The sequence below is a fragment of the Budorcas taxicolor genome, chromosome 5 (assembly GCF_023091745.1).
Source record: "Budorcas taxicolor isolate Tak-1 chromosome 5, Takin1.1, whole genome shotgun sequence".
NCBI lineage: Eukaryota > Metazoa > Chordata > Mammalia > Artiodactyla > Bovidae > Budorcas > Budorcas taxicolor.
Genome location: NC_068914.1, coordinates 129,966,175 through 129,994,016, shown reverse-complemented (window position 1 = coordinate 129,994,016; position 27,842 = coordinate 129,966,175). Strand labels below are relative to the sequence as shown.

Below are 27,842 nucleotides of genomic sequence, written 5' to 3'. Positions count from 1 at the left end.
TAAATACCAATTCTTTGCTCTCAAGAGAATACAATGAACAATAGCTGGACAAGTTTATCAGAAGAGAGAATGCAACAAATATAAGTTTAAACACTGAGCTTCCATTTGGTAATCATGAAATTATGCATTTGAAAGGAAGTATAATATCTTTAAATTTACCTTTAAAAATATTTAAGTCAGTTTCATACTAGAGCATGTAGTTGAGCCGACCCCCTAAGATGCTAGTAAGAATCTTAAATTCCATTAAGTATTACTGGAAAAGGGTAAGAAATTTAAAGCTAGGACCTTCCCACCCGCCCCCTCCACCCACAGCTGTAGAAACTATGTCCTACACAAAGCTTCCAGACAAAAAAGAAACAAGTCTCTAGGAACATTCAGTTTGTTGCCATAATGGATATTGAATAGAGGTCACTCATTCATTTACTTTAAAAGGTTTCGGTAACAGTGAATCAGGTCAAGATGAACCACTGGTCTAGGACCATAATTAGAAACATAAACCACCTAGAAATATTAGAAATAAGCTGATTTATTATAAAAAAAGAGATGAGTCAAAAATAAAATTGCTGAAGTTGGGCATTATAGTACAACCAATGCAGCAAAAGAAAAAGAAATTACCCTCAAAAAACCTATAAGGATATTCTTTTCTGAAATATGTATAAAATTAATCGTATATAATAATATGCATTAAAAGTTAGCTGCTGCTGCTGCTGCTAAGTCGCTTCAGTCGTGTCCGACTCTGTGCGACCCCATAGACGGCAGCCCGCCAGGCTCCCCCGTCCCTGGGATTCTCCAGGCAAGAATACTGAAGTGGGTTGCCATTTCCTACTCCAATGCATGAAAGTGAAAAGCGAAAGTGAAGTCGCTCAGTCGTGTCCGACTCTTAGCGATCCCATGGACTGTAGCCCATCAGGCTCCTCCGTCCATGGGACTTTCCAGGCAAGAGTACTGGAGTGGGGTGCCATAGCCTTCTCCGAAAAGTTAGCTAGACACAGTAAATAAAAGTGCAAAATACTCCTTTTTAAGGACAATAAACAAAAATATTAAAGAAGAGCACTGTTGAACAATAGAAAGAGATTAAACTTTCTTAGTGTTCCTAAAATTAAGGATCTCATAAAGAGAGATGTTCTTAAAGGAAGATAGGATGTTTCTGATATTATGTATGATTTTATTTGTAGAATGAATTGATTTATGATCCTCCAAAGAATGACAGAAAGCTTTCTTAATTCTTCTTTTAATCCTCATGAGTCAGATATGTGAATAAATTTTGAAGACTATGACTTTATAAAGTCTTTATAAAGAAGTAATGTTGATTGAGTTTTCAACCCAATTAAGATCATGCAATTTTAGAGCTGAGGTTGTTTTTTTAAGAGATAAAAACAGTTCATAAATAATTGGTCCTAAGTAATGAAATAAACTGGCTAATTTGCCAGTCCTTATGGTATTCTCTTCAATAAATAACTATGGAGTAAAACTTACCACCGTTCTTGTATATCTTGAGTTGAAAAAATATGTAATTAAAAGGTCAAGAGAAATATTTTAAATAACCTGGTTCATTAGCATATGTGAATGTTTGTTCATACACACACATACAGACTTACTCTATGTTTTTTAAGTTGAGTGAAATATACTTCAAATGGCATAAAGATGACTAAGTTAACCTCTACTTTAAAGAGATATTATAAAAGAATGAAGAGAATTTTAGGAAACATCACCCTCCGGTTACTGTAGCTATCAAGTATGAAAATTCATTCTGCTCTCTTACCTATCAATCTAATCTATCTCACAGATCTGCTTAACCCATCTAATGTATTTACTGCATGTCTTTCCTAATATGTGCAGCAAGTTAATGTCTTATATATTTATAGTTGAAACAAAAATTGTAAAACCTGTCCCAGTTTTGGACTAATTACATTGTAGTCCACTATTATATCAATAAAGGAACTAAAAGGTATTTTTTTCCTAAGGTTGAAAGGAACAATTGCATAAAATATCTAAAAAATTCAAGCAGGATGAATAATGTAAGTGGTATGTTTATTTCTACAAGGTCTTAAAGCTTCATACTTAAGAAAAAAGTTGATCAAATTCAAAATATATTACATAAGTATTTTCAGTTATCAAATAAAATTTAATCTACAGCAAATTCTTACATGAGCATTGATTATGTATTCATCAACAAAAATTCATTTAATAATAATACTTGTTATAAATTTAATTTGCCTTCTACAATAACAGGTTTGATTTTTAATCGTCTACCTCCCTCTCCTATACTGCCAAAAAAAGGAGGAATTAAAGAAAAGGAAAATTTCTTAAAAGGAAATATGGTTAAGGATTTATATGGGGAACAAAAAGGATATCTTCTATGTTTTTAATCATCTATTTCCACACATGTGACTACATCAGTGCTTCCCATAACTGTTTGAACAACTTCTCAATAGACTAATTTACATATATTGTGATTTTCATAACTACTGAGTGTTTGTAAGACAGCTCCAAATTCACAATTTATAAAATATACTTTAGAACTATTCTTTTAGTTAATGAGTATACTAGAAGCTGTGAAAATTGATTCCTTTCAGACTGTCACTCTTGTTCAGTACTTATTTCTTGCCTGAAACATTCCCAGACTTAAAAAAAAAAATAGTTTGATGCTTTTGACTCTGTCAGTATCATTTATCTGTACTAACACTGGAAAGAGGACAAATACACAGATATAATACCCTATATCTCTTAATGTTTCCCCCAAATTGCCAGCAGTGTGACATTATTTCCTTTAGGAACTACCAGTTTGTTTTTTTTTTTTTGTCTTTTCCCTATCCTGTTAACTAGTGGGGGCCAGAAGGGTAATATTTTGATCAAATAGAAATTCTAACCTTCTAAAATTCTCATAGTCAGCAAAATTTCTACAGTCAGAAAACTTTGCTTTGCTAACCCTAGTTCTATCTCTAAGTCATGTGATCTTGAGCAAGCCATTACAGCTGGCTCCTGCTCACTAGAAGAGAGTCATGTGATGTCACAATGAAGTCTTATCATTTCTAGAACAGTTTAAGGCATTTCATTTAAAAAAATGCTCTGACTTACAAATTAAAATGCTCCAAGCTCTGGAGCAAGAAATCTACCAATGTCCACATGTTGACATTATGACAGTGTTTTAAATCCACACTATTAACACAGTGGTCATAATTACGGAATAATTCCAAAAAAGTACTAAGGTGTCCAACAATTTAAATGGTCAGAAAATACAGCTGATTGACCCTTCCACACATTTATAATATGGGTTTGCATATAGTTTTGCAATTCCATTTAACAAAAGACAATCTCAATCTCATAAAAATTATAAAAACAAAACTATTGGTATCCTCATCAAATTAAAGTGAAACCAAGTGACTTGTAAAGGCCCACATCACTCACTACGCAATTTTATCTTATTTATAACAAGAAATTGCCATAATAATTTTATTATCTTCAGTTTTCAATAGCCAAATCATTTTAAGTGTGGCTAACTTGGTACCATCAACTAGTTATATTCCAAGTCAGTAAGCTTAGATTAAACACAAAACCCAATAAATAGTTTTAAAGCACTGAATGAATAACCATACTCCAGATATGGATAGACAGACAATATCACATTAGAAATCTGTTGTTCATACTTAAGGAAGGCAAAGAGTCTTAGCTGTGATATTTCACTGATGATGTTTCTCTGTCTCATTAAAAGCTGTGACTAGCTTATTAAAATCTCAGATGGAACACGAATGATTGGCTATATAACCCACAGTATAGAAACTAAGGCTAACTGACCCAGTAAGAAAAAAATGGGATAAATTTTTTTTGTCAAAGAAGCCTAAATATGATAAACATGCAAATGAAATCATTCTGACATGTTTGCTTCTGTCATCTATGATATTTACACTTAAATACATTGGATTCTCAAGATACAGCTTCAAGAGAATGATGAAATTCTAACTGCAAATCTAACAGCTGCTTTAAGATGGATGATGTCAAGTAAGATATATCTTCTTCTTGCTAGTCACAGCAAATATATATTGACCACTTACTATATGCCTTAAAACTACACTGAAGTTCTCTATCCACAATTTTACTAAATCCTCATAAATACTCTATGAAATAAGTGCTTTCAGAAAAGGAGTATTCAGAAAGGGAAACAGATTGTGTCAAAGTGTGTCTCACAAGCAAGTGGTGGCATGAGGCTACCCCAAGCAGCTTTGCTTCTCATCATTACAAGTTTTCACAGAAGAAAAATATGGAAGTTACAGAGCCCTCAGTCAGTCCTGGTTTCTCCAGGTAATAGAAGGGTGAAATTTGAGTTGAACACAAAATCATTACCTTCCCTGACTTCCACCTTGAATCCGTGTGGCTCTTCAGCCTATTGCAAAAAGTTCTCTCTGCTACTGCTAACAGAAAACCTGCGATACCTCTCTGCTTTGGTTCCTGGGAACCTGCCCCATTAAAAACATTTACATGCATGTTTTCAACATTAAAGAATAAAGAAAAGGAAACATTTCTCCAGAAAAGTTTCCTTTCGGAGTAAGATAAAAATTGCCACCAGCTTGCTATCCCTGAAACTCCTCAACACAGGCAAGATTCTGCCACTCCCGTGACAGGCAAGATTCTCCTGACACAGGGGGGCCACATGCCACGACTGGGCTGAAAGTAGCTTTAATTCTGTAGCTCACTTCAGTGAGGTCATCTGAGAAACAAAATCTACTTCTTAATTGGAAGTCCATATGAAATTATGATTTCTGACCTGGATCTGCTGCTGAAGCAAATTGATTTTGTGTTGTTGCTGCAGAAGTTGCTGCTGTTGTCTTGCGATCTGTGGAGAAACGGCACACGGAAAATTTAAGAGTGTATTGCAGTCCCAGGGGGAAATTCCCAGTGTTCTGTGTCACAAAGTCTGATATGACATTGATTAAACTCGTGAAAATAGACGTGTTCACGTCCCTACAGGACCAGCAATTCATCCTTAAGTAGGATCAAATAAGATATTTCGACTTTGGGAACAGTAACGTTTCTTTTGGCCTAAAACAAATGAAGTCTAAGGCAAGACAACAGTGGCCCAATCCAATTTGAAATGCTAGAGTTTCAAAAATCCCTCTTTCTGGCAATCTAGTAAGGAGGTACTGTCTCTGACATCTTCAGCCCTTAGAAAAGGAAAATAATGTCACACATCCTCCTGTTTATGAAACAGAGTCCAGAGTAGCACCAAGTATTAAAAGATGCTATATTCTTTAGTGAGGTTTTGGTACGTTTCTGTGTCTCGGTGAATACCATCATTTCTGCCTCCCACAAACCCCTAACTCCCAAGTCCTCAGTACATTCAATTCCAGTCTCTGTCCCAACTCTCTACTAAATGGATTCTTAATAAAGTCACCAGTCACTTCCAATTTGTTAAATTCTGAAGTGTTTCCTAGTCCCCACGACTTGACTTTTCATCAGAATTCAAGACTCAAGTGCTTTCCCTTGCCTGAATTTTCTCCCTTGGCTCCTCTATCATCACATTTTCCTGGTTTTGCTCCTGCCTCTGAGTCTGATCCTTCTCAGAGACCATCAGTGGCTCTCTTCAGTCGTTCAATATTGTAGGCTCAATTTTAGACTCTATTCTTTTCCTTCTATATGTCCACACATATGTCAAGTGATTACAAATTTGTTTCTCTAGCCTGATCTTTGCTATAAGTGTTCGACCCATTTATCTAACAAACATTCTCAAAAGCACTCCAAATTCAACAGATTCAAAACTAAACTCAAGAACTGGCCCTCAATGTGGTCATCTTAAGTGTTTTCTAAGCCATACTACCACAATCTCCCCGCCCCCTCACCATTATTCCTTTTTATAACATCCTTTACCCACTTAACACATTCTATGAGGTTATATTTCACGTTTGTTTTAATCAACAGATTTCTGTCTCCTCAGAAGGAATCCATAAATATAGTGATGTTAGGGACCATGCTGATTTTCCTTTCACCATTTACACAAAGTCTGATGCAAAGGAATACAGAAGGAACACTTGATGCAACATGTATGACTGAAGAGACGAGAAGAAAACTTTAAACACTTAATTATATGAGATAGGGCAGGAAACCTTCTCACAAAAATGTAACTTCTGACCTCATAAAACTTCTAGCTTTCTTACAAATAAGCTCTAATTCTTATTTCTAATGCTATGATCACTATCATTTTCATTATGAAAGTATATTCTTTAACCTCTGCTTCAGAAAGCTAAAAATTCAGGAAAAAATAGATACAGGGTCCATTAATTACTATGAATGAAAGCAGAGAACTTATATAATGAAGTTGGGTCCTCATAGCTTCACAAAGCATTTTTTTATTTCCCCTGTATACACTGGTGCAATTATAATTATTTTAGTACTTTCATTTTATCTTAAGAAAACAGCTTAAAGAAATTCCTTTTTATTTTCTTGAAGAAAAGTAGGAAAGGAAAAGGTAGAAAATAAAATATCACTCTCCTCTTTAGTCTGGTTCTTTCCTCCCACATATCAATATTTCAGCTGATATTTAAATCTTTTTATAAGTGTCTTAAAATTTTCTCAGGAAACTGACTACCTCATAGACCTCCACATTCCCTCCTGTTCTAAGTCACTGCTGGCTTTGGCCTGTATTGGTGTGATAGCCTCCTATTTGCTCTCTCTGCTTCTGCCCTTGCTCCCTGAAGCCTATTATAACCTAGCAGAAAGACAGATCATTTTAAAACATGTGTCATGTTATTCATCATTTCAAAACCCTATGTCTCAGTTTCCACATAATGCCTGCAAGGCCCTGTATCTTTCCAATCTCATCTCTTCTCTGTCTCTTCACTATTGCCACACTGCTCCACCATCTGTTGAACACACCAAGGATACGCTTATTTTCCAAGAATACTTCCGCCTCTGGGCCACTGCGCGTACTCTCCCCTCCATCTAGAATAATCTTCCTGGATAACTACACTGCTCACTCTCTCACCACCTACGAGTCTCTACTCAACTGTTATATTGTCAATGGGACCTCCCTGAACACTCATTCTAAAAAAGCCTACCTCTCTACCTGGCGCCCTCATCCCTATGTCTCTGCTTCATTTTCAACATATATTTAACTGATTTATTGTCTACCTTTTCCTAACTAGAATTGAATAAATATGGGATTTTTGTCTATTTTATTTCTTCTGTATTCCATTAACTAGGACAGAATCTGGCATCAAATTGGGGCTCAACAGTGGTAGCTCAGGTGGTTAAGAATCCACCTGCAATGCAGGAGACCCTGGTTTGATTCCCTGAAGAAGACTGGGAAGATCCTCTGGAGAAAGGATAGGCTACCCATTTCAGTATTCATGTGCTTCCCTGGTGGCTCAGATGGTAAAGAATCCACCTGCAATGTGGGAGACCTGCGTTCAGTCCCTGGGTTGGAAAGATTCCTGGGAGGAGAGCATGGCAACCCACTCCAGGATTCCTGCCTGGAGAACTCTCATGGACAAAGGAGTCCAGCAGGCTACAAGCCAGCAAGGTGTGCCAGAGGGGACCTGAGAGAGCAGAATGGGCTCCAGGAACCTGACCTGTAGCCTCCAGAAGGGATCTTCTCCCAGGCTGTGTAGGCATCGTTACCTGGCACCTCTCCAATACAAGGGAGACATTTTAGGAAGTACCTAATGATTTCTTAAGTTCCCTGGTGGCTCAGAGGGTAAAGCGTCTGCCTGCAATGCAGGAGACCTGGGTTCGATCCCTGGGTCAGGAAGACCCCCTCAAAAAAGAAATGGCAACCCACTCCAGTACTCTTGCCTGGAAAATCCCATGGACAGAGAAGCCTGGGAGACTACAGTCCATGGGATCGTAAAGAGTTGGACACGACTGAGCGACTTCACTTTCTAAGGAGAATGTCAGAGTAAGTAAAAAATTCTAGAATCTGTGGAATACATCTGAGAATAGTCCAGGATGTTAGAAGAAAAAGTAAGGTACATTGCTCTCCATTAATTATTGCCAAGATTTTTGAGGACAAGCATGCTCCCAGACCCATCGAAGTATGGATTCGCTACAAAGAAGTATCTTCATCTGAGCTCCAGTTTTAGAGGCTCCTAGGATTTTCTGAATTCAGATAGCTAAAAGTATTGAAGGCTGTTCAGTTGCAAAGTCATGTTTAACTCTTTATAACTCCATGGACTGCAGCATGCCAGGCTTCCCTGTCCTTTACCATCTCCCAGAGTTTGCTCAAATGCATGTCCATTGAGTCAGTCATGCTTTTAACCATCTCATTCATCTGCTGACCCATTCTCCTCTTGTCTTCAATCTTTCCCAGCAACAGGGTCTTTTCCAATGAGTCAGCTCTTCTTATGAATAAGAAAAGAATGGTGTTCTTCTAGACTGCTGTGGGCAATCACTATCTGAAGTTATTTTGTTAATTCTTCTATTCCTCTTGATTGTCTCTTTCCACTAGAATTTAGGGGCTTTGTCTTTCTGTTTAATTGAAGTAACTTCAGTAGTTAGCACAATACCTGGCCCACAAGAAGCACTTGATTACTTTTTTTTTTTTTTAATAAATTAAACTTACCTTCTCCAGGGGCTTAAACTATTCTCCTCTATGTAGATAATCACAGAAACTAAGCTCAGCCCTCTGTTTCAAACTATTTATTGATAAAGAAAGCTGAGCACCAAAGAACTGATGCTTTTGAACGGTGGTGTTGGAGAATCCTCTTGAGAGTCCCTTGGACCACAAGGAGATCCAACCTGTCCATCCTAAAGGAGATCAGTCCTGAGTGTTCATTGGAAGGACTGATATTGAAGCTGAAACTCCAATATTTTGGCCACCTGATGTAAAGAGCTGACTCATTTGAAAAGACCTTGATGCTGGGAAAGATTGAGGGCAGGCAGAGAAGGGGAAGAGAGAGAATGAGATGGTTGGATGGCATCACTGACTAAATGGACATGAGTTTGGGTAAATTCCGGGAGTTGGTGATGGACCGGGAGGCCTAGCATGCTGTGGTCCATGGGGTCACAAAGAGTCAGACACGACTGAGAGGCTGAACTGAACTAAACTGAATATTCTTTCTCATAGTTTCAGATGGGCAACCTGAAAACAGTTCTAATTCAATACAAAAAAGCCATCTGCTTTTCCAAATCTACCTGCCTTTGGACTTTGCCTGTCACCCAGGCTCAACCCTTCTCCTCTCTCTTTAGCCCACTTAAAAAAATTCGACTATACGTGATTCTTCCACCCGTTCTCCATGGTGATTACACTGTTTAAGTCTCATGTCTTATTTAGATTATTATAATAGACTCCTAACCAAACTTCCTGCCCCATAATTGGAAATTTACTTCACTAGTTGAATCCTACACCTCGCCTTCAAAGCTCAGACCAAACAGGTCAAATGAAAGCTCTCATAACATCCCTGACTAGAAATGTTCTCTTGACTCTCTCCATGGTTCTTTTTGTATTTCTCTCTTATCCATCACCTTGATTACTATCACTTCCATGTTGCATACCACTGAAATAGTTGATAAGATTTTTCAGATCAGTTTTTTTGTTTACTTTGGTATTCTGCCTTTTTATTATGCAAGGTAGAGAGGAGAGAAGCTTTTAGTGATTTCTTTGCCTCACAGAGTGACCTATAAGCTACAGGCGAAACAATGCCTGTGCCTCTAGCTCTTTCTAGACTGTTTGTGTCCCTACTTCTGACTCACCTGTTCTTGCTGCTGCTTGGCCAGCTCCATTTGCTGGCGCTGTTTCTCAATCTGAGACGCAGCCAGTTTCTTCTGCTCATCATGGGCAGCCAGCAGCTGCTCTCGCAGACTGGTTAGCTGATTGATCATACCCATGAGCTGCCTCTCCTTCTCAGCTAGGCTTTCAGGAGTCCCTGAGAATCAGATGGCAATAAGACGTGTGAAAAATGAGAAGAGAGTGGCTCCTCAATGACAATGACTAGGGTATGTGGAGAAATATTACAAATAAAAGGTTTGGCACCCAAACAAACATGTACTTACCTTCTTTCAAACTGTAACTCAATAGTAAAAAGTGATGGCTATTTATCCACTACAGAATATCAGGATGAACAGATATTTTGATTAATTTGTATTTATGACAAGTAACAATCTATATAGCTTTTTTCCCTTTAATTTTACAAGTAAATGAAATACTTTTGGCTAAGCATTTATTATTCTTAATGTTCTAATCTGGGGCCTGATAGAAATAAAAAGAGGTTTAAAGCACAGTTCTTGGCTTTAAGTAGTTTTTAAAATCAAATTAAAGATTCAAGACAAAAACACGAAAACATAATAACTTATTAAGAGATCAAGTTATCATTATCAGAGATATCTCCTTTTCTTAAAATCAGAATTTTTAAAAATCAGAATTAAGGAATCCTACACTTAAAAAGAAAAAAAAAACAACAACTATTAACCCATCAAGTTTTAGACTGTTTTCTCAAATGACACTCAGAGGCTTTCTTCAAAGATAGAATAGAGCTAGCAGAAAAAATATTTAAGTTTGAGAATATAAATTTATGCTATCATGAAATAATGAAACATAGCTATAAAACTAACATTATGGCCACTCAAGGTTACAGTTAAACCCAAGATTTGGAGGACAAATCACACAATAATTTAAAATAAGCAGTATGTTTGAGATACTTAAACCACGCCAGTGAATCTTCTAAGTCAGGTTAAAATACTGATTTGTTACACCAGAAATGTGAGCAGTTCACTGAAATAGAGACAATATCACTTTTAATTGTTCTTTTAAGATTCATCAGATAGACAAGACCCTATGGTAAAGAACTAGCAGTAGGAGAGAACACACTTTTTAATAACGATTTTCACTTCAAACATAAGACACTAAGCACTACTTCAATAATGTATTTGCCACCTGTATATGTGAATTAGATAGAAAGATCCGTTATAACTCAGTCACCATTCCCCATCTCACTACATTTCTCTTCATCAATTTATGCTGAAAAATCACGTGCTTTTAGGAAGTAGTAAGTAGATTATAATTTTCATGTGCCCATTTGAAATGGAAATAAAAGTTCAAATATAATTTACATAGGCTATAGAACAAATATCCAGAAAGGAAGTTCTGAGTGGAATAGAAGGCAAGAAACATATCATATACTCCTTATTATAAATTCTTAGTCTTAATCAGGACAGGTGCTCAATAAATTGTTAAGGATTTATTATACTCCAGATATTTGTATTCCATGAAACAGAAGAAAATTTTTATAAGAATAATAACAATATGACTATTCTATTTAGAATCCTAACATTAAACAATCTAAATATATATTAGAAAGATATTTCAATGAAAATATTCAAATGATGGTAAAATGTATATCCTCATACACCATCAGCAGAGGAGTAAATTGCTATCACATTTCTCAGAATATACACTAGGAAATGTGATGCATATCATGTTTTATAATACTCATAAGGAGATTCAGGACAAATCCTAGATTTTTGGCAAGATGCAAGAACCATTTACTGAGAGCAAAGGTCTGAGAAAGAGTTTGGTTTATGGGTGAGAATCAAGGAGGCAGTTTCATTTCTAAAAATCTAACCCAAGAGGACTACAGGATATGAAGTATTAATAAAGTTCTTATATGAAATATTAGAAACAATCTAAATACCAAATCATCAAATAATTACAGGACATCCAGATGGTAGTATTTTGTACCCATGAAGAAAAAGTATTTTAAGAATATTTTATAATATAGGAACTTGTTCATGACATAAAGCTAGCTGAAAAAGTTGGATAGAAATGAAACGTTTGTGTAAACACTTCAAGGCATGCACATATCTACGTTTATAGAAAAAAAGACTGGAAGAAAGTTTATCTATATATTAATAGTGCTTATTTCTAGGTGATGGGTCATTAAATGGGTCACTGTAATCTTTTCATATTTGTAACATTTATAAAATCTTCTACAATGAATATTATTACTATTATTATTATTACTTGGCAAATACAAGTATTTCCTGTAAATACATATAATTTAAAAGCTTATGGTACTATTATCTATTTTATAGCTAATATAATACCAATCTATAAAGAAATATATATATATTTGATAATGGGTACAAACAAATATCATTTTGGCATTTAGTATATGAAATATTAACAAAATCCTGTCTTCACTTAGTCACATAGACATCAATATTTTTACTTGAAATCTAATTTTATGGTCTCTGTTCAGTTCTAACTCTGTGAACCTTTATCCAACTTCCCTTCATCTTTCATGTTTCAGTTACTTGCACTCTTGCGTGTTTTAATTTATGCTAATCTTGCTTCGATTCCCTAAGAATGAAGGCTTAAGAGACAAAAATACCTTACATTTCAGTTCTTTCTACTGCCTAGCGACTACAGAATGGCTATCATGAAAGCAATTCTTTTAATTCTGTAAGTTCCAGAGCAGAAGTGCACACCAGAACATTCCATAACCCAATGTGAAGGAAGTCATAAAGGAAGGGAACTAGCTTCAGTCATTCCAACCTCAGGAAGAGATATCACCACGTAAACATTGCTTATATTCTTTCATCTTCCATATTTGATTCACTGGGAATCTTCTCATCATTAGACCATATTGTAAATCAGTCCATGTATTTTCATTTCCACTAATGCCCCTCATTTCAGGCTATTACCATCTCGCCTCTCTTGCCATGACTCCCCCAACAGTTTCTAAACATTCTGTCTCCTACTTCTCCTCCTAAAACCCATTCTTCAAACACACGTTCAGAGCAGTCATTTAGGAAGAAATGCCAGATCATGTCAGGCTTCCCAGGTGGCTTAACAGTAAAGAATCTGCCTGCAAGGCAGGAGACCCGGATTTGATCCCTGGGTCAGGAAGGTCCCCTAGAGAAGGGAATGGCAACCACTCCAGTATTCTTGCCTGGATAATTCCATGGACAGAGTACCCTGGCAAGGCTACAGTCCATGGGGCTGCAAAGAGTCAGACACGACTAAAGCGACTTAGCATGCACACGCATCAGCTCATATCACGCAACAGAATAAAACCATTTCAAAGCTTTATACTGGACATAGAATAAATTCCAAACTCCCTGCCCTTACAGAGCCCTGAATGATCAGGCCCTTGCCTTTCTTTGGCATTATCTCCTCTCCCATTTTCTCTGCCAAAATATTGCAGTCTCATTGCCTTCTTTCAGTTTCCCGAATACCAACATGCAACTTGTTCCCATTTTAAGGCCTCTGTATTTCAAATATTTCCCTCTGGTAAACTTTTCCCCTAGGGTTCCTCAATCTCAATGCCATAGACATTTTCGTTTGGATGCTTCACTTTCTGGGGAGTCATGTGGTATAGATGCTGGTAGCACACCCTGCCTAGTTGTAACACCTCAAAATGTCTCCAGACATTACCAAATTCCCCTGGCAAAGAACTACTAGCTTTTTGTTTTTTTCTTTCATTCATTCAACATATATGCACAGAATTCCTCCTGCATGCTTCACACTATTGTAGGAGTTGGGGGCACTACACTGTACAAGCCAGACAGAATGTCTGCTTCAGAGAGACTACATTTAAAGAGAGATGATTAACCAACCAATCAACCAATCGACTCCAATCCATCCAAATAGTAGCTTAAATGCCAACTCCTCTCCCAGAGTGCTTTTCCTGAACACCAAAATTAAAAAAGCCACCCCCTCCTCTTCTATCACGTGACTCCACCTTTATTCTGTACTTAGTAGTCAACACCATATGCTGTGATGTTACTGATATTTATTTATTGAATCTCCCAGTAGAGAATAAGCTCCATGATAGCAGAATACTAGCTTGTTTTGTTCAACACTATATCCCCCGAGTAGTGCCTCACACATGGTAGACACCCTGTGTGTGTGTGTGTGTGTGTGTGTGTGTGTGTGTGTGTGTGTGTGTGTGTTAGTCACTTGGTCATGTTCGACTCTCTATGACCCCAAGGACTGCAGTCTGCCAGAATCCTCTGTTCATAGAATTCTCCAGGCAAGAATACCAGAGTGGGTTGCCATTCTTTTCTCCAGGGGACTCTTCCTAACCTAGGGATAGAACCCAAGTCTCCTGCATTTCAGGCAGATTCTTTATTATCTGAGCCAACCAGGAAGCCAAGACACCCTATCACTTTTTATTATATGAATTAAATAAATAAACTTAAGAACAAAGTCCTTAATTGACTGATAATGTAAAATTCTATGCAAATAGATAAAAACCTTTATTGGAATGATTTAAATTAAGGATGGTTTCAAATACATTTGATATAATGAGAAAAAAAAATCTTTGGAAGCTGATAGTTCCCAAATATTGTTCTACCAAAATAGACTAGATATTTGGCTCGAAGTTGAACAATCAAAATCACAGTAAATTTTTGGAAGTTTTGATCCAAATAAAGGAAAAATAAAAGGAAGGAAGAGTCACTCAGGAAAGGAAAAGGCCTAGAATTTCAACACTAAAAGTAAATTAGAGATCATGTTTCTTCCCTTGAAAACATTGCCACACATTTAGTTCTTTGTTTCAAAGCAACAGTCAATCTTTGCCAGGATGTTTTGTTCTTTTATTGCTGGTGTTCCTTACATTATCACTGTTATAATTTGGATAGGACTCTACTCAATTTAATTTTTTTTATGGAAATGTTGCTGCTTTCAATTGGTATTCCACTTGAAGGATCTAAAAGTCATTCATTGTGTTGCCCTTAAAAATTCTGCCCAGTGAAAGAGTCTCTACTAGACTGTAAGCTCCAGAAGGGCAGAAATCTGTCTACTCCATTTGCTATCACTACATCTCCAGAACATAGCACATGGCAAGACAGACAGCAGTATTTGTTGAATGAACTAAAAATATAATGAATAGAAACTAACTTAAGGCATTCTAAATGTATTACTAAAGCTTTTTTCAGTGGCAGTCTTATCCAACAAGAGTAAAAAGTTAGACCCCAACATCACAAGGTATGAATGGCATTATTCTGACTCATCAAAGGAATATTTAAGTTATCCAACCTACAAACATCTGTGAATAGGTCTTTTTCACTGACAATGAATGCAATCAAACTTTGATAAAATTTAATTACATACCCTTTACTGCAATATAGATATTCTTAGAAATTGGAATCAACTAAAATTATTTCAGGGGTATCATCATTTTCTACATGACAGTTTACATTGATATTCTAGTGTACATTGCTAATATGATAAATATAGTTACTTTTGGGTTTCTGCAACTTACTTTGAAAAAATAGTTCCTTTTTGCTTCAATACCTTTATTTTTTGGCTGCACTGGGTGGCTTGCAGTTTTAACTAACATCAGGGATTGAACCCCAATCCTCAGCAGTGAAAGTACAAAGTCCTAACTACCAGGGAATTCCCTTTGTTTCAATATCTTAAATGGTGGACTTTGGCTTGGATTTTAAAATATATATATAATATAGAAAGCTATCGGTTTTAGGAGCGACTACAATTAGAGTGAAATGGAACACTTGAAAAGTAGCTATGGTCTTTATCATTGTTACCCCATGACTGGATATTTTGTTCCTGGGGTTTTTGAAGAAGATGTATGTACTATCATTGTGCAGTGAAAACAAGTACCACTGTTACTTTTTATTAAAAAAAAAAGTACAGTTCTATACAATCTCTTTATTACACAAGTCTGCTTCCCTGGTGGCTCAGAGGTTAAAGCATCTGCCTGCAATGCGGGAGACCTGGGTTCGATCCCTGGATCGGGAAGATCCCCTGGAGGACAAATGGCATCCCACTCCAGTATTCTTGCCTGGAGAATCCCATGGATGGAGGAGCCTGGTGGGCTACAGTCCATGGGGTCGCAAAGAGTTGGACACGACTGAGCGACTTCACTTTCACTTTCACTTTTTAATGGAGATTGTAATTCTGTAAACTCCTCCCAAAATTATTCCATCCACTTACTTGGATATTGTACTTAAAATGTAAAACAACAGTTTAAAAAATATGGCATTACATTTGCTGCATGTAGAGACTGGAATACAGTCAATAATAACTATCTCAAAACATGGCATGGTTTGGTCATTCATTCATGAAATACGTACTGGGTTCCAAACTGCGGGCTACTAGTAAGGTAGGTAATGTACAAGGACAGTTCACCATGTGAGTAGGCTAAAGATGGGTGTATCTTAGAGGGACTCTTCGTCTAGCTGTCGTGGGTCTGAATATGTTTTCAAGTTTTAGAGGATTTTAGAGATCACCCATTCCAACTTTACTGGAGACTGACTACCAAGCATCGTGTAAACAGCACAGACTTTGAAGACAGAATTAAAGTTAGCTCTTGATTCTCTCATAACTAAACATATGGTTTTGGATAATTAATCTCTTTCTTTGAGATTCAATTTCTTCCTACCTAAAATGGGAATAAATGACTTTGTTACAATAATTCTGTAAGGAAGATGTTAATAAAGTGCCTGTACATAAATGGGCATGTAATCAATACAACTGTTTTTAAATGAGTGGATGAGGAAACAAACTAAAAGAGTAGCCTGATTTCCGTAAGTCCTTGAAAGAATCTGGGCAACAAGACACCACATCTTTTTGACTGCACCATGCTTCTCTAGGTAGAGAATACTGCTGCTGCTAAGTCGCTTCAGTCGTGTCCGACTCTGCGCGACCCCACAGACAGCAGCCCACCAGGCTTCCCCGTCCCTGGGATTCTCTAGGCAAGAATACTGGAGTGGGTTGCCATTTCCTTCTCCAATGCATGAAAGTGAAAAGTCAAAGTGAAGTTGTTAGAGAATTGTTCACTTCAAAAAAAAAAAGGCTTTAGGTTAATTCTGTTATCCAGTGATCTGGACGGCATAAGCTTTGGAGTCCCCATCTACAAGAAAAATAAATAAATAATGTTTTTATAATTATTTTAACTTTAGAATCTTCACACCCTTCGCACAAATGAATACTTGTTAAATGAATGAATGTATTTTTAAATGAGAAAATGTGGAGGAGAGCATATTTTTATGTTCAATAATAAAACCCAGATTAACTATGTAACAGTATCTGCTTAAAACATGCTTTATTAAGTCCCTTCAGTAAAAGGTGTGTAAAACTTAGCTGGTGAACTGGATTATCAATTTACAGATCCAGGAGAGCCAGTGGCTGACTGTTCCCTTTCTATCATTTGCTGTGCTTATACACTGGCATAAGGACTCTGGCTTTCTAAGACAGAGTAAGTAATTGATTTGCAGAAAACATAAAGTCACTTTCTGCTTTTATATACACTGCCAGACTTATTTTAAAAATTTATATTCTGTACACCAGTAGTCTTTCTTCAGTTCTTATGAAATAGTTTTTACAAAAACTGAAAACATTACTCATAACCAACTACAAGGAACTATAAAACAAGCTTAGTAGATTAAAAACATTAAACATTTACTTTATTTAGAAGTAAATGACTATATGTTATGTACCTTCCTTATGGCTGTCTCTTATGTTAAACAAATTCTAGATCCAAAAGTTCCCTCAGAAAATAATCAGCATTTCCAACCCCTCTGAAAAAATGTGAAGACATATATAAATATATATATGTATATATTTTATGCACAAATGAAATAGTCACAAGGTAATTAGCAAAACGTGTGTTTCTTAAATAGTTACTGGATTTTTAAGAGTGAGTTTAAAACAACTTCAAAGTTGTACAAATCCTAATGTATCTAAATGCTCAGATTTTTAGTTTCCTTGTTTTAAATTTACAAAAACCCAGGGATACGTTTTACTAGATTACCTAAGACCTGATTCTGGTTCACGCCTGCTTATTTTCAAATTCGTTAATGCTATTTAAAGAGAACTATCTCTTACAAGTCATACACTAAATCTACATATCTCTTAATTCTCAAAATTTTATGTCACCTAAGAGAGGGTCTACTTTAATCGACATGTTGAAACTATGAAAGCATGTCTGTAATTCATGAGTTCTGATAGACCACAGTATTGCTAAATAGATTATTTCCTTGAACTCATTCTAGAGCTGTTTGGTGTGTTTGCTTTTATGTCCCATCTTTTAGAAAGAAAGAAAAAAAAAAGTATAGCTTTCCAAAAGAGCCATTTTTTCATTATACCAACTGCAGCTGGCATTTTCCTGAGTATCATATACAACACTTGGTTGACCTAAATTAATGTATCCTGAGCAGGGTGAGAAGCGTCTACCGGGACATCAATGGGAAAGAACGCAAGAGTCAAGAATTCTTCAAACAAGGCAGGTAAAGAGACTGATTTAGACTTTTCTGAGTGGTCTAGCCAGAACACCGCTCGAACAATGCCCTGCTTTCAGAAACTGACCAAAACAGAAATATTTAAGAGAATTTTTGCATGCAGATATTTCTGTTATAATTCTACAAATAAACTGAACTCAGTAAAACACACATTTTGCAATGACTTTGTTGCAAAACAAATGATCTGTTTAGATTAGCCAAAGCTGCCACGGATCCCCAGATACTGTCCTCAGGTGAAGTGCCAAAGCAATGACCTTCAGTGTAATGGAATTTCATGCTAGCTGAAACAATGTGTGACACTACTGGCTGCCAACTGGAGTGCAGGCACTGTTTTTTTCCCCTTTTCAGTAACTATGAGGCTATAAAATATATTTCTTCACACAACCATTACTTCAGTGCTTCTACTATAGATAAGGCCAAAACCTCTGCAAACTGGCTCGTTACACTATATGACTGATTAGAGAAGAAAAAATAATTTCTTTAGGCAGGTAATATGTTTATAACATATATTGACTGTCTGCTACAAGTAGAGCTTTTTAGTCAAACTCTTTTGTCCTGGAAAATGGAATCCATTGTCCTTTTTGAATGTTTTTCAGAGGATTGTTTTCTAATGTAACTTTAAAGCCTAATTACTTTACATTTCCAAAGTACCAGACCATAAGATGGTCTAAATTCTAACAGGCAAGATAATCCAACATGAAAAATACTTTATGCTTTTAGAAGTTGGTGACCTTTCCTAACTCACATTGTTTCTTGAGAAATGAGATTGAATTTAAGTGGGTATGGTAACTCTTTATTGATAGCTAAGCTATCCAAACCAGATACTATTTATTTCTTCTATTTTAAAAGTTTATGATTTTTTCTTTTTTAAGTAAGTAATAGTAGGAAATGCTTCTTTGAACTTCACCATGCTGTAAGTTTTGAGAAGGAAACGGCAACCCACTCCAGTATCCTTGCCTGGAGAATCCCATGGACAGAGGAGCCTGGCAGGCACAGTTCACGGGACTGTAGGAGTCGGACATGACTTAGCGACTAAAACACACACACACAAGCTGTAAGTTTAGTCTTTGTCCAAATGCCCTGAAAGCAATTCACTCACAGCAACCTAAAGGCAGCACTTAGGAAGCGTGCTCTGCCCTCACTTGGCTACGGTCTTACATGCTCAAGCATGGACACACACACATATGTACAGGCACATTCATTTACTTACTCACATGCTTCCTGGAATTCATTTTATACAGTTAAGTGAAAACTGACCAGTGTAAGTAGAGAAGAGTAGTTTCAAGTCACAAGAAGACTCAGTAAATACTGTAAAGGCTGTAAATTTCATAATATAAGCAAAGGTTCTAGTCAACTACCTTACTCTAAATTATCCCTAATAAATTAGCTAATAATTGAGTAAGTTCATATTTTCAGATTATACAAAGGTCATGCCTATCGTTCCCTACCCTGACAGAAAACAGTCTACACATACATGAGACTTACACCTTTATTTGCCTCATAAAAAATAGCTGCCAAACAGCTAGGCCATTGTTCTCGACTAACTTCTTCTCAGGTGGCATGAAAACCACATTCCTGGGCAGCACGTAATCATAGTGTCTGACCCCCTAAAACCATTAAGTCAAATTCCCTTACCCCCAGAAGGCAACATACTATTGTACCCTTTCCACTTCTGCGCCAGCTATGAACAATGGACGGTAATTGCAACTGCCATGGGCAGTCGGTAGGAAAAGTAACATAGTGCTTCCCCCCCGAGTTTTCTGCCAAACCTGATCCAAGCAGCTAACAACCATGCCCCCCAGCAGAAGAAAGATCTACAGGTGCTTTTAAAATGCATCAGAAAACTGCCTTTTGAACAGAAACACAGGACAATAACCAAACTTGTGCTCTGAATGTTCAGCTTAAAAAACTCAAAATTAAAGACAGAAACTTCTTTTGTGACTGTACTGCAGCTTCCTGAACTAACCCCATAGGCAAGCCTGAAAGGACAGCTGAGCTTCTTTCCTCTAAGCTTATCATCACTGCTGCTGGCTGCTTTCAAGTTAGACTTGTGAGGAAAACGAGGTAGGGAAACATGCTTGTCCTCCAATGGAATGAGATCACAAGCCTGCGAACAGGCAGTCTTCTTGGCTCAGCTTAGTTATTACCCAGGTCATAGCAGAATAAAGAACCTTGGAGAATATGTCCTATATCACAGGTGCAAACGGGTTAAAATCCCACAAATAAAGGACCTGCCGCTTCAGAAAAAGAAGAAACTTCACTGTTCTCTTTAACCTCTGTCTTCAAGCTCTGTAAAGGATATTAATTACTATTTGCTTGAATCTCATTTCATTATAGATTATGGTTACTTAATTTGTGGATTAGCAGGAATTTATTCTCTTACCACCCATTCACAACAAACCATAGCCAAACTCCAAATGGTTGGATAAAAAGTGAAATACTCAAACACTTTCTGGAAGTTTTCCAATCCGAGATGGCTGATATCACCTAAGTCAAACTTTTGAGCAGACTGATTTGTGGTTTGTCTTTCTCTAGGATGCTCTGAAGTAGCAGAATGTTGAGGGACGATTGCCTCTCACTGGGAGAACACGTGCATGAACAGACATATGCAAAAAAGTTATTTATACACATATTTCTACATGTATATTAATACAAATCTGGTGATATTTTAAATATATATTCAGTTTCTATCAAAAATGTACAAAGTAATACGTAACAAAATCTATTGATATTGGTAAGTATATTCTTCTTTAAAATTAATCCTTTAGAACTTAGAATCAAAAGTGTCCTATTGGCAACACTAGAAAACCATGGGTGGCCTACTATGCTAGTAGAAAACACACTTTTAAATTAATTGAAATGACCATTTGACTTTATTTTCATACGAAGAATTAAATCTTCATCCTGCATCATTCCTGGTTTTAAATGTAGATTATGTACATTCATAATTTTAATATGTTGACTGTGTAAAAGTATTTTCTTGTAATATACAGTTTTAACCCTGCTGTAGATACTTTTGTACTTATAAGGTAAATCATTTAAAATTTTTAAAAATGATGAAAACCAAAGACTGTTAAAAATATAGGTCATTCTGTTAAGACAACATACTATTATAAGGCACAGAGAGAAAGTAAGAACTCTCGTATATCCTCTTTCAAATGAGAGAGAAGAAACAGCAAAAACAGAATGCATGGGGGCAAAAGTAGTTTGCCACCATTCATATTTCTAAATATCAGACTCATTTTGGTATACTTTGGATCAAAATAATTGCAAATATATTACCTTTTATTTCACCAAAGTTCCCTGATCCCATTGCAAGAAGCTTGTCTTTCCAGTCTTTTGAGAGTAGCTTTTCAATACTGGGGGTTTCTGAGTAAAGGAAAAAAAGAAAGGTAGGCAAATCAACATGACTATCTTTCTAATGTAGTTCATTAAAAGTCTATCTGCTAAAAATAAGGCCACCCCTACCCCGCCCCCAGTTCATAATGACTTCATCAACACACTGATAACAGGGGAGGAAAAAAAAGAATGTGTTTTGTCACCTGCTGTTTCAAAATCATTAGCTTTTTCCTCTTGCGGAACAAAGCCTAACTAATTCTTTATGACAATGGGTACATATAAACCTGCAATTCATTGTTTTTCAATTTGGTGAGCAAATTCCTGCTATAATGGATGCTTGTCAATTTCAGGGTGTTAGTCTGCAGTCAAAAAATAATTATGTTGATAAAATGCAGAGTAAAAAAAAGGCAAAGAATTAGCTCTTAAATCTGCTACATGTAATTATATCCCTCTGTGTGTTTACAATTACAACCACTTTATAATATGTGTTTAACATCGTGGTGGTAAGCACACTGTGGAAAGATTTGCCAGTATCAGGAACATATAAAAATAAGTTGGTATAAAAGAAGCTTTACAAACACTGCAAAATCTAGAGATGGGAGTAATGCCCGTAATGGAAACTTACTTGCTTATTTCAGATTTGTATCATACTCTTTAAAAATGCCCTGTGTTAAGACAGGACACAGAGGTTTTAGAGAGCAGAGTTATGCGGTAGTTTGATCCTTGATTCTTTATGTCACATGGTTTTGATCTCCTTTTGTGCTGAATTTTAATGTATAAGTAAACATAAATGCTAATAAAACACCCAAACATTACACTCAGTTCCAAATAATGTAATTGTATATTCTTGTCAGCATTTAGATGGGTACACAATTACAATGGCTTTCAATCCCGCGATTAGCACTGCATTCAGTTAGAAAATGGTGTGTACTAAAAGATAAGTGTCCCAGTATGCTCCATCTAAATAACAATACCCACACTTATTATCTAGATCGAAGACACACACTGCCATTCTCCACATTGGTGTTTATGTGTATTTGTGTTTGTTCAGACATTTGTTTACCCCCTACTAAGAGCATAAAGGGAGTACATGTTAACTTATCAAAGGAACCGTCTGGCCTAGAGACCATAAGATTATTAGAAACGGGTTAATTTTCCCCACAATAAAATGCATTTGTAAAGCATCTCCTTGGTTAATGCTTTCTACTATTCTCAGGCCCTCATCTTAAAGACAACAGCTATCAGAGTCAAGAAGCCTGTGTAGAGTTTTGAATGAGGTGAGGTGTAATTTTCCTTGGAAAAACTGTGACAACACGAATCCTTCTTCTTCACATGCCAAAAACTTGGGGAGAATAAAATGCTGAAATATCTGAATAATTACTCCTTCAAATAGCTTGTATATATAGTGTGTGCACACACACACAACTACTGTATGCACATTTACATGGAATGTGTGAAATGTATTTTTTCCTTTGTAACAAAATATACCTCTTCATTTGTCACATTTAATGGAAAAGGATGCTAAAGATTTTACTTTTCCTTAAAATATTCCTATTTGTTTACCATGTTGTTTTGAAGATGATAATGGCAATTCTGAGTAATAAAATGCATTATATCTCTTCTTACTGTAATCAATATTTCCGTTCACTAAGGCTTTAAAAGTAACTTTAAAACACTTCTACAGGAATTTTCAATGTTTCTACATTCCTAGTGAACACTTTGTGAGTGAAATCATTTTTTAAACCTTATCAGAGTAGGTCAAACACACACCACTGTTTTCTTTTTACCAGCACCCTACAAAAATTCTTGAGTAGCATGTAAACAGGGCACAGCCAATATGGTATTTGCAATAGAGTACTGTCAGTCACTAAAAGCTAACAAACCTTTGCAAAGCAGGAATGCAGCAATAGAAATTCATTGTGTACTAACAATAGGCCCCTGAACCTCCAGCACCAAAAGCAGACCATTTTACTTTTAAGGCTATTGTCTGCAAAGTCCATGACAAAGCTTTTCCCCTGCAGCTAGACAAAATATTCACTGTAGTGTGCTCATAAAGAAACAGAAGTCTTCTGTCTAAGTTGCAGAGTTAAAGAAACAGCCGCCAGATTTCTGAAACCTGCAGAACATTCCTGGCCTCTTTATTAACTTGCATGAAGATAGAAGGCTAGCATACAAAGCCACTTTTTTTTCCAAGTACCTGATTTTAATGTACACTACAGAAAAATGAATAACTTCTTTAAGACCAAGTAATTTGAAAGATGTAAAATCAGAAATATATCTAACTCAGGGTTGTTGTGCCTTTGGATGAATAAAGACAATAATACTTGGAATTTGGATGAGGTATATTTTTTAAAACGCAGATTCAATAAACATGTATTGAACATCCTGTGTGCAGGAACTATGCTAGATGGTTTTACCAGCATTGTCTTCATTTAATCAAAGCAAACACCTGAAGATTCAGATTATGTTATTGTATCTATCTTCCAGGTTTTTGTTTGTTTGTTTGTTTGTTTGTTTTTTAAAAAAAGGACTTGTCTAAGGTTTCACAATGTTTAGTGGGCAGAGCCGAGTCTTAGCCTAAGGTTTTGTTTCGTTTTGTTTTCTCTACAGATTCCTAAGTCTCTTGTTGTCAACGAAATGATAATGATAGTAACTATTTTGAGGTTAAGTGCTAAATAGTGCATCATGTCCTTTACAATAGGTATCTCAAGCTTCTCATAATAATCTCCTGAATTATATATTGGTACATCTGTTTCACCATTAAGAAACAAATGCTTTGAGAAAGATCGTGACTTGATCAATATAGAGCTAATTTCAACTTATTGGACCCCAAAGCCTTTGCTCTTTCCAATACATACATATCACTGCATTTTACCTGCAAAACAGTCATAGATAGACAAACTCTTGTTATTAACTTCAGTGGATGGATGAAGTAAACATTTGAAAGGATAAATTGAATATCCCAGGGTAATATGTTCCTATGGGCAGCACGAAGAGATAAAATGCCAAGATTCCTTAGAGCTTTCATTATGTTCAGGATGTAATACCACTGTATGACTTTGAACTTTGGAATTCTGGATGACTTAAAGAGAACCTATAATGATTTAACTTTCACTTATGACCATAGAGCAGATATATGCATTGAAATGAAAATGTATTCACATAGTGGAAGGACTATTGGGCTATATGTGAAGCAATCTGGGTTCTCATCAGGACTCTGACACTGTCTAGCTCTGGGAGGAACTAAAGCATATCTCTTCACCCATTTCACCCCTCTATTTTAATTAATCTAAAACAAACAGCTTTAAGCAAATCCATGTTTGGTATTCTACAACTGCTACTGTTCCAATTTATTTCCACGAGTAGTTCATGAAGAAATGTTAAGAAATTATCTCACAATAATGATCACAATAAATGGACATGTACCAGTGACTGAATTTCTCTGAAAACAGTAAAGATCCCATAGAATATAAATGATTAGAACTGTGAAAGAGCAAATGGCAAAATATCAATATTTATAATACACGTATTCATTAATATGTGAATATGATTAAAGTGAAATCTGACACAACTTTTTAACGGCTGCTTCAGTGCTTATGGAGTCAAAGAGAGAGTAGTTATCTATTAAATATTCAATTTTCTAAACATTTTCTAAAATGCGACTTAAAAAAAATATACATACTTAGGATTGTATTTTATACAATTGAGTATGACATGTTTCTGGACATATAGTTATTTCCAAATGTTTAAATTCTGTATTAGCCATTACTTTCATATTAAGATGTATCATAATTTTATTTTAAATGCTTTAAAGAGTCTCCTGAGTTGTACTTCTCCCAGGCATCAGAGTATCATGATTACCATCAAAATTAAAGCTAGGGTTCTCTTTATTACAATAAGCATGATGGGTAATATTAGTTATTGTTATTTGCATGACATTTCAGCTTACAGAATGCTGTCAGATACAATAATTTGTCCATGGTGTATATTATTATTATGTCCATTTTGCAGATGAGAAAACCAAGGCTCAGAAAGAAAACCAAGACCCGGCATCACCTAGCCAGAAAGTAGAACAGATGGAATACAAAACCATGGCCTCTTAATTCAAGAATCCCCCTTTTTTAGGTGAAGCATAAAAATGTATATATATTTTAAAGAAAAAATAAAATAAATATTAAGAAAGAAGCTAAAAGATGAATTAGAGAGAACTGAAAGCTCTCCTTATCAGTCAACCTATTGTTAGTAAGATGACTATAACTGGGTTACTTTTGTCTTTTTCTACCATCAGGACAGAATGTTATGATTTGGTAAGTTTGCTTGCCTTTCCCTTCTCACCCTTGCCTCTTTTGCTCACATATGCTTCTTCACATCAAGCCTATGGCAATCCCCAGCAGTGCCCCTCTAATCGTGCCAGCCATTGTTACAACAGCATCCTGCCTCTTTAGGCCTGTTCATTCCCTATAACTCTCACTCCTTTTTCCCTTCAGTGCCAAACACTCTTAAGACTGACTCCCTCATCTGGAACAATGAGACCCAGAGACTCATGCCAACATACTGTAATTCTCCAACAAGCTCCCAGTGCCAAGAATTAAACCACATTCGCTCCAGTGCAGTAGCTTTACACACAAGCTCAGGTTTTTGCTTTGTGTTTATGTAGGTTTTTTTCCCTTAATCTCCCTTGAGCTGCAGTGGCAGAACTCATTGAAAAATCAAACAAGCAAAAAATATGTATGGATAATATGTGATTTTTCAAAAAGTCCCAGGAGTTAGGTCATACCAAATCTACCACTGTTTATACTTGCATTTTGTGGCTTAAACTAAGCTGTGTTATTTCTGACATGTGATAGGAGAACATTTAGGGATGAAAGCATTTAGGAACAACAACAGGGCTGAAAGTCAAAAATATACTAATATCTCCTTCAAAGTCAAGAATTAAAAGCATATGTAGATTTTCATGTCATGGATTCAGCATTTTAAACCTGGAAGGATCTTTAGATAACATTTAGATAAACATTCCACAAACGTAATTTACTAAAATATATATTAGACATAAATGGAACATAAATTGCTTGGCTACAAGTGAAACTAAAACAAATAAGCATTCCATTGTCATGTAAACCTAATTAATATAAAGCAAATTTACATTCCTCTCTATAAGATGTAGATCATTTTATGTGCTAATAGACTGTGGATCTTTAAGTGAGTTATGGGTTACATTTGTTGTTGTGTTTAGTCGCTACGTCATGTCCAACTCTTTGTGACCCCATGGACTATAGCCTGCCAGGCTCTTCTGTCCATGGGATGTCCCAGGTAAGAACACTGGAGTGGGTTGCCATTTCCTTTTCCAGGGGATCATCCTGACCAAGGATTGAACCCATGTCTCCTGCACTGGCAGGAGCCACCAGGGAAGCCCATGGATTATGTAATATTATTTACATATTTGACCAAGGAAACTAGTATTGGGAGATGACTGTTTTGCTCAAGTTGGGTAATAACTAGTCTAGGCCAAACACTTCATTTTATAGACTGAAAATATAAATAAAGGTTAAATGTTGCCTAAGATCATAAATCTAATTAATAATTAAGGCAGAAATTGAAGTCCAACTCATAGTTTGGTGTTCTTTTCCATATACCAAACATCACAACATGTTTTTAATGAGACTGAAAATTTTCACAACGAAATATTAGTCCAGTTTTATTCACCTCATCTAGTTTTAGACAATAATTATATGATAGGTGGTCTGGGTGGTGAACCTCTGTTAGTATTCAGTCAGTCAGTTCAGCCGCTCAGTCGTGTCTGACTCTTTGAGATCCCATAAATCGCAGCATGCCAGGCCTCCCTGTGCATCACCAACTCCCAGAGTCAACTCAACTCATGCCCATCAAGTCAGTGATGCCATCCAGCCATCTCATCCTCGGTCATCCCCTTCTCCTCCTGCCCCCAATCCCTCCCAGCATGAGGGTCTTTTCCAATGAGTCAACTCTTCGCATGAGGTGTCCAAAGTATTGGGAGTTTCAGCTTTAGCATCACTCCTTCCAATGAACACCCAGGACTGGTCTCCTTTAGGATGGACTGGTTGGACCTCCTCTCAGTCCAAGGAACTCTCAAGAGTCTTCTCCAACACCACAGTTCAAAAGCATCAATTCTTCGGCGCTCAGCCTTCTTAACAGTCCAACTCTCACAAGCATATATGATCACTGGAAAAACCATAGCCTTGACTAGACTGACCTTTGTTGGCAAAGTAATGTCTCTGCTTTTGAATATGCTATCTAGGTTGGTCATTACTTTTCTTCCAAGGAGTAAGCGTCTT

General features: G+C 36.4%; 1 protein-coding gene across 1 annotated transcript in view; it reads right to left on the bottom strand.

Moving 5' to 3' along the window:
• SOX5 (SRY-box transcription factor 5) overlaps positions 1–27,842 on the bottom strand; it is a 749,035-nt gene that overhangs the window by 233,916 nt on the left and 487,277 nt on the right. The window contains exons 5-7 of the mRNA XM_052640182.1: positions 21,475–21,561; positions 9,682–9,854; positions 4,763–4,831 (exon numbers count right to left, since the gene is read on the bottom strand). Coding sequence (XP_052496142.1) covers positions 4,763–4,831; positions 9,682–9,854; positions 21,475–21,561 — 329 coding nt within the window. The remainder of the gene's footprint in view (positions 1–4,762; positions 4,832–9,681; positions 9,855–21,474; positions 21,562–27,842) is intronic.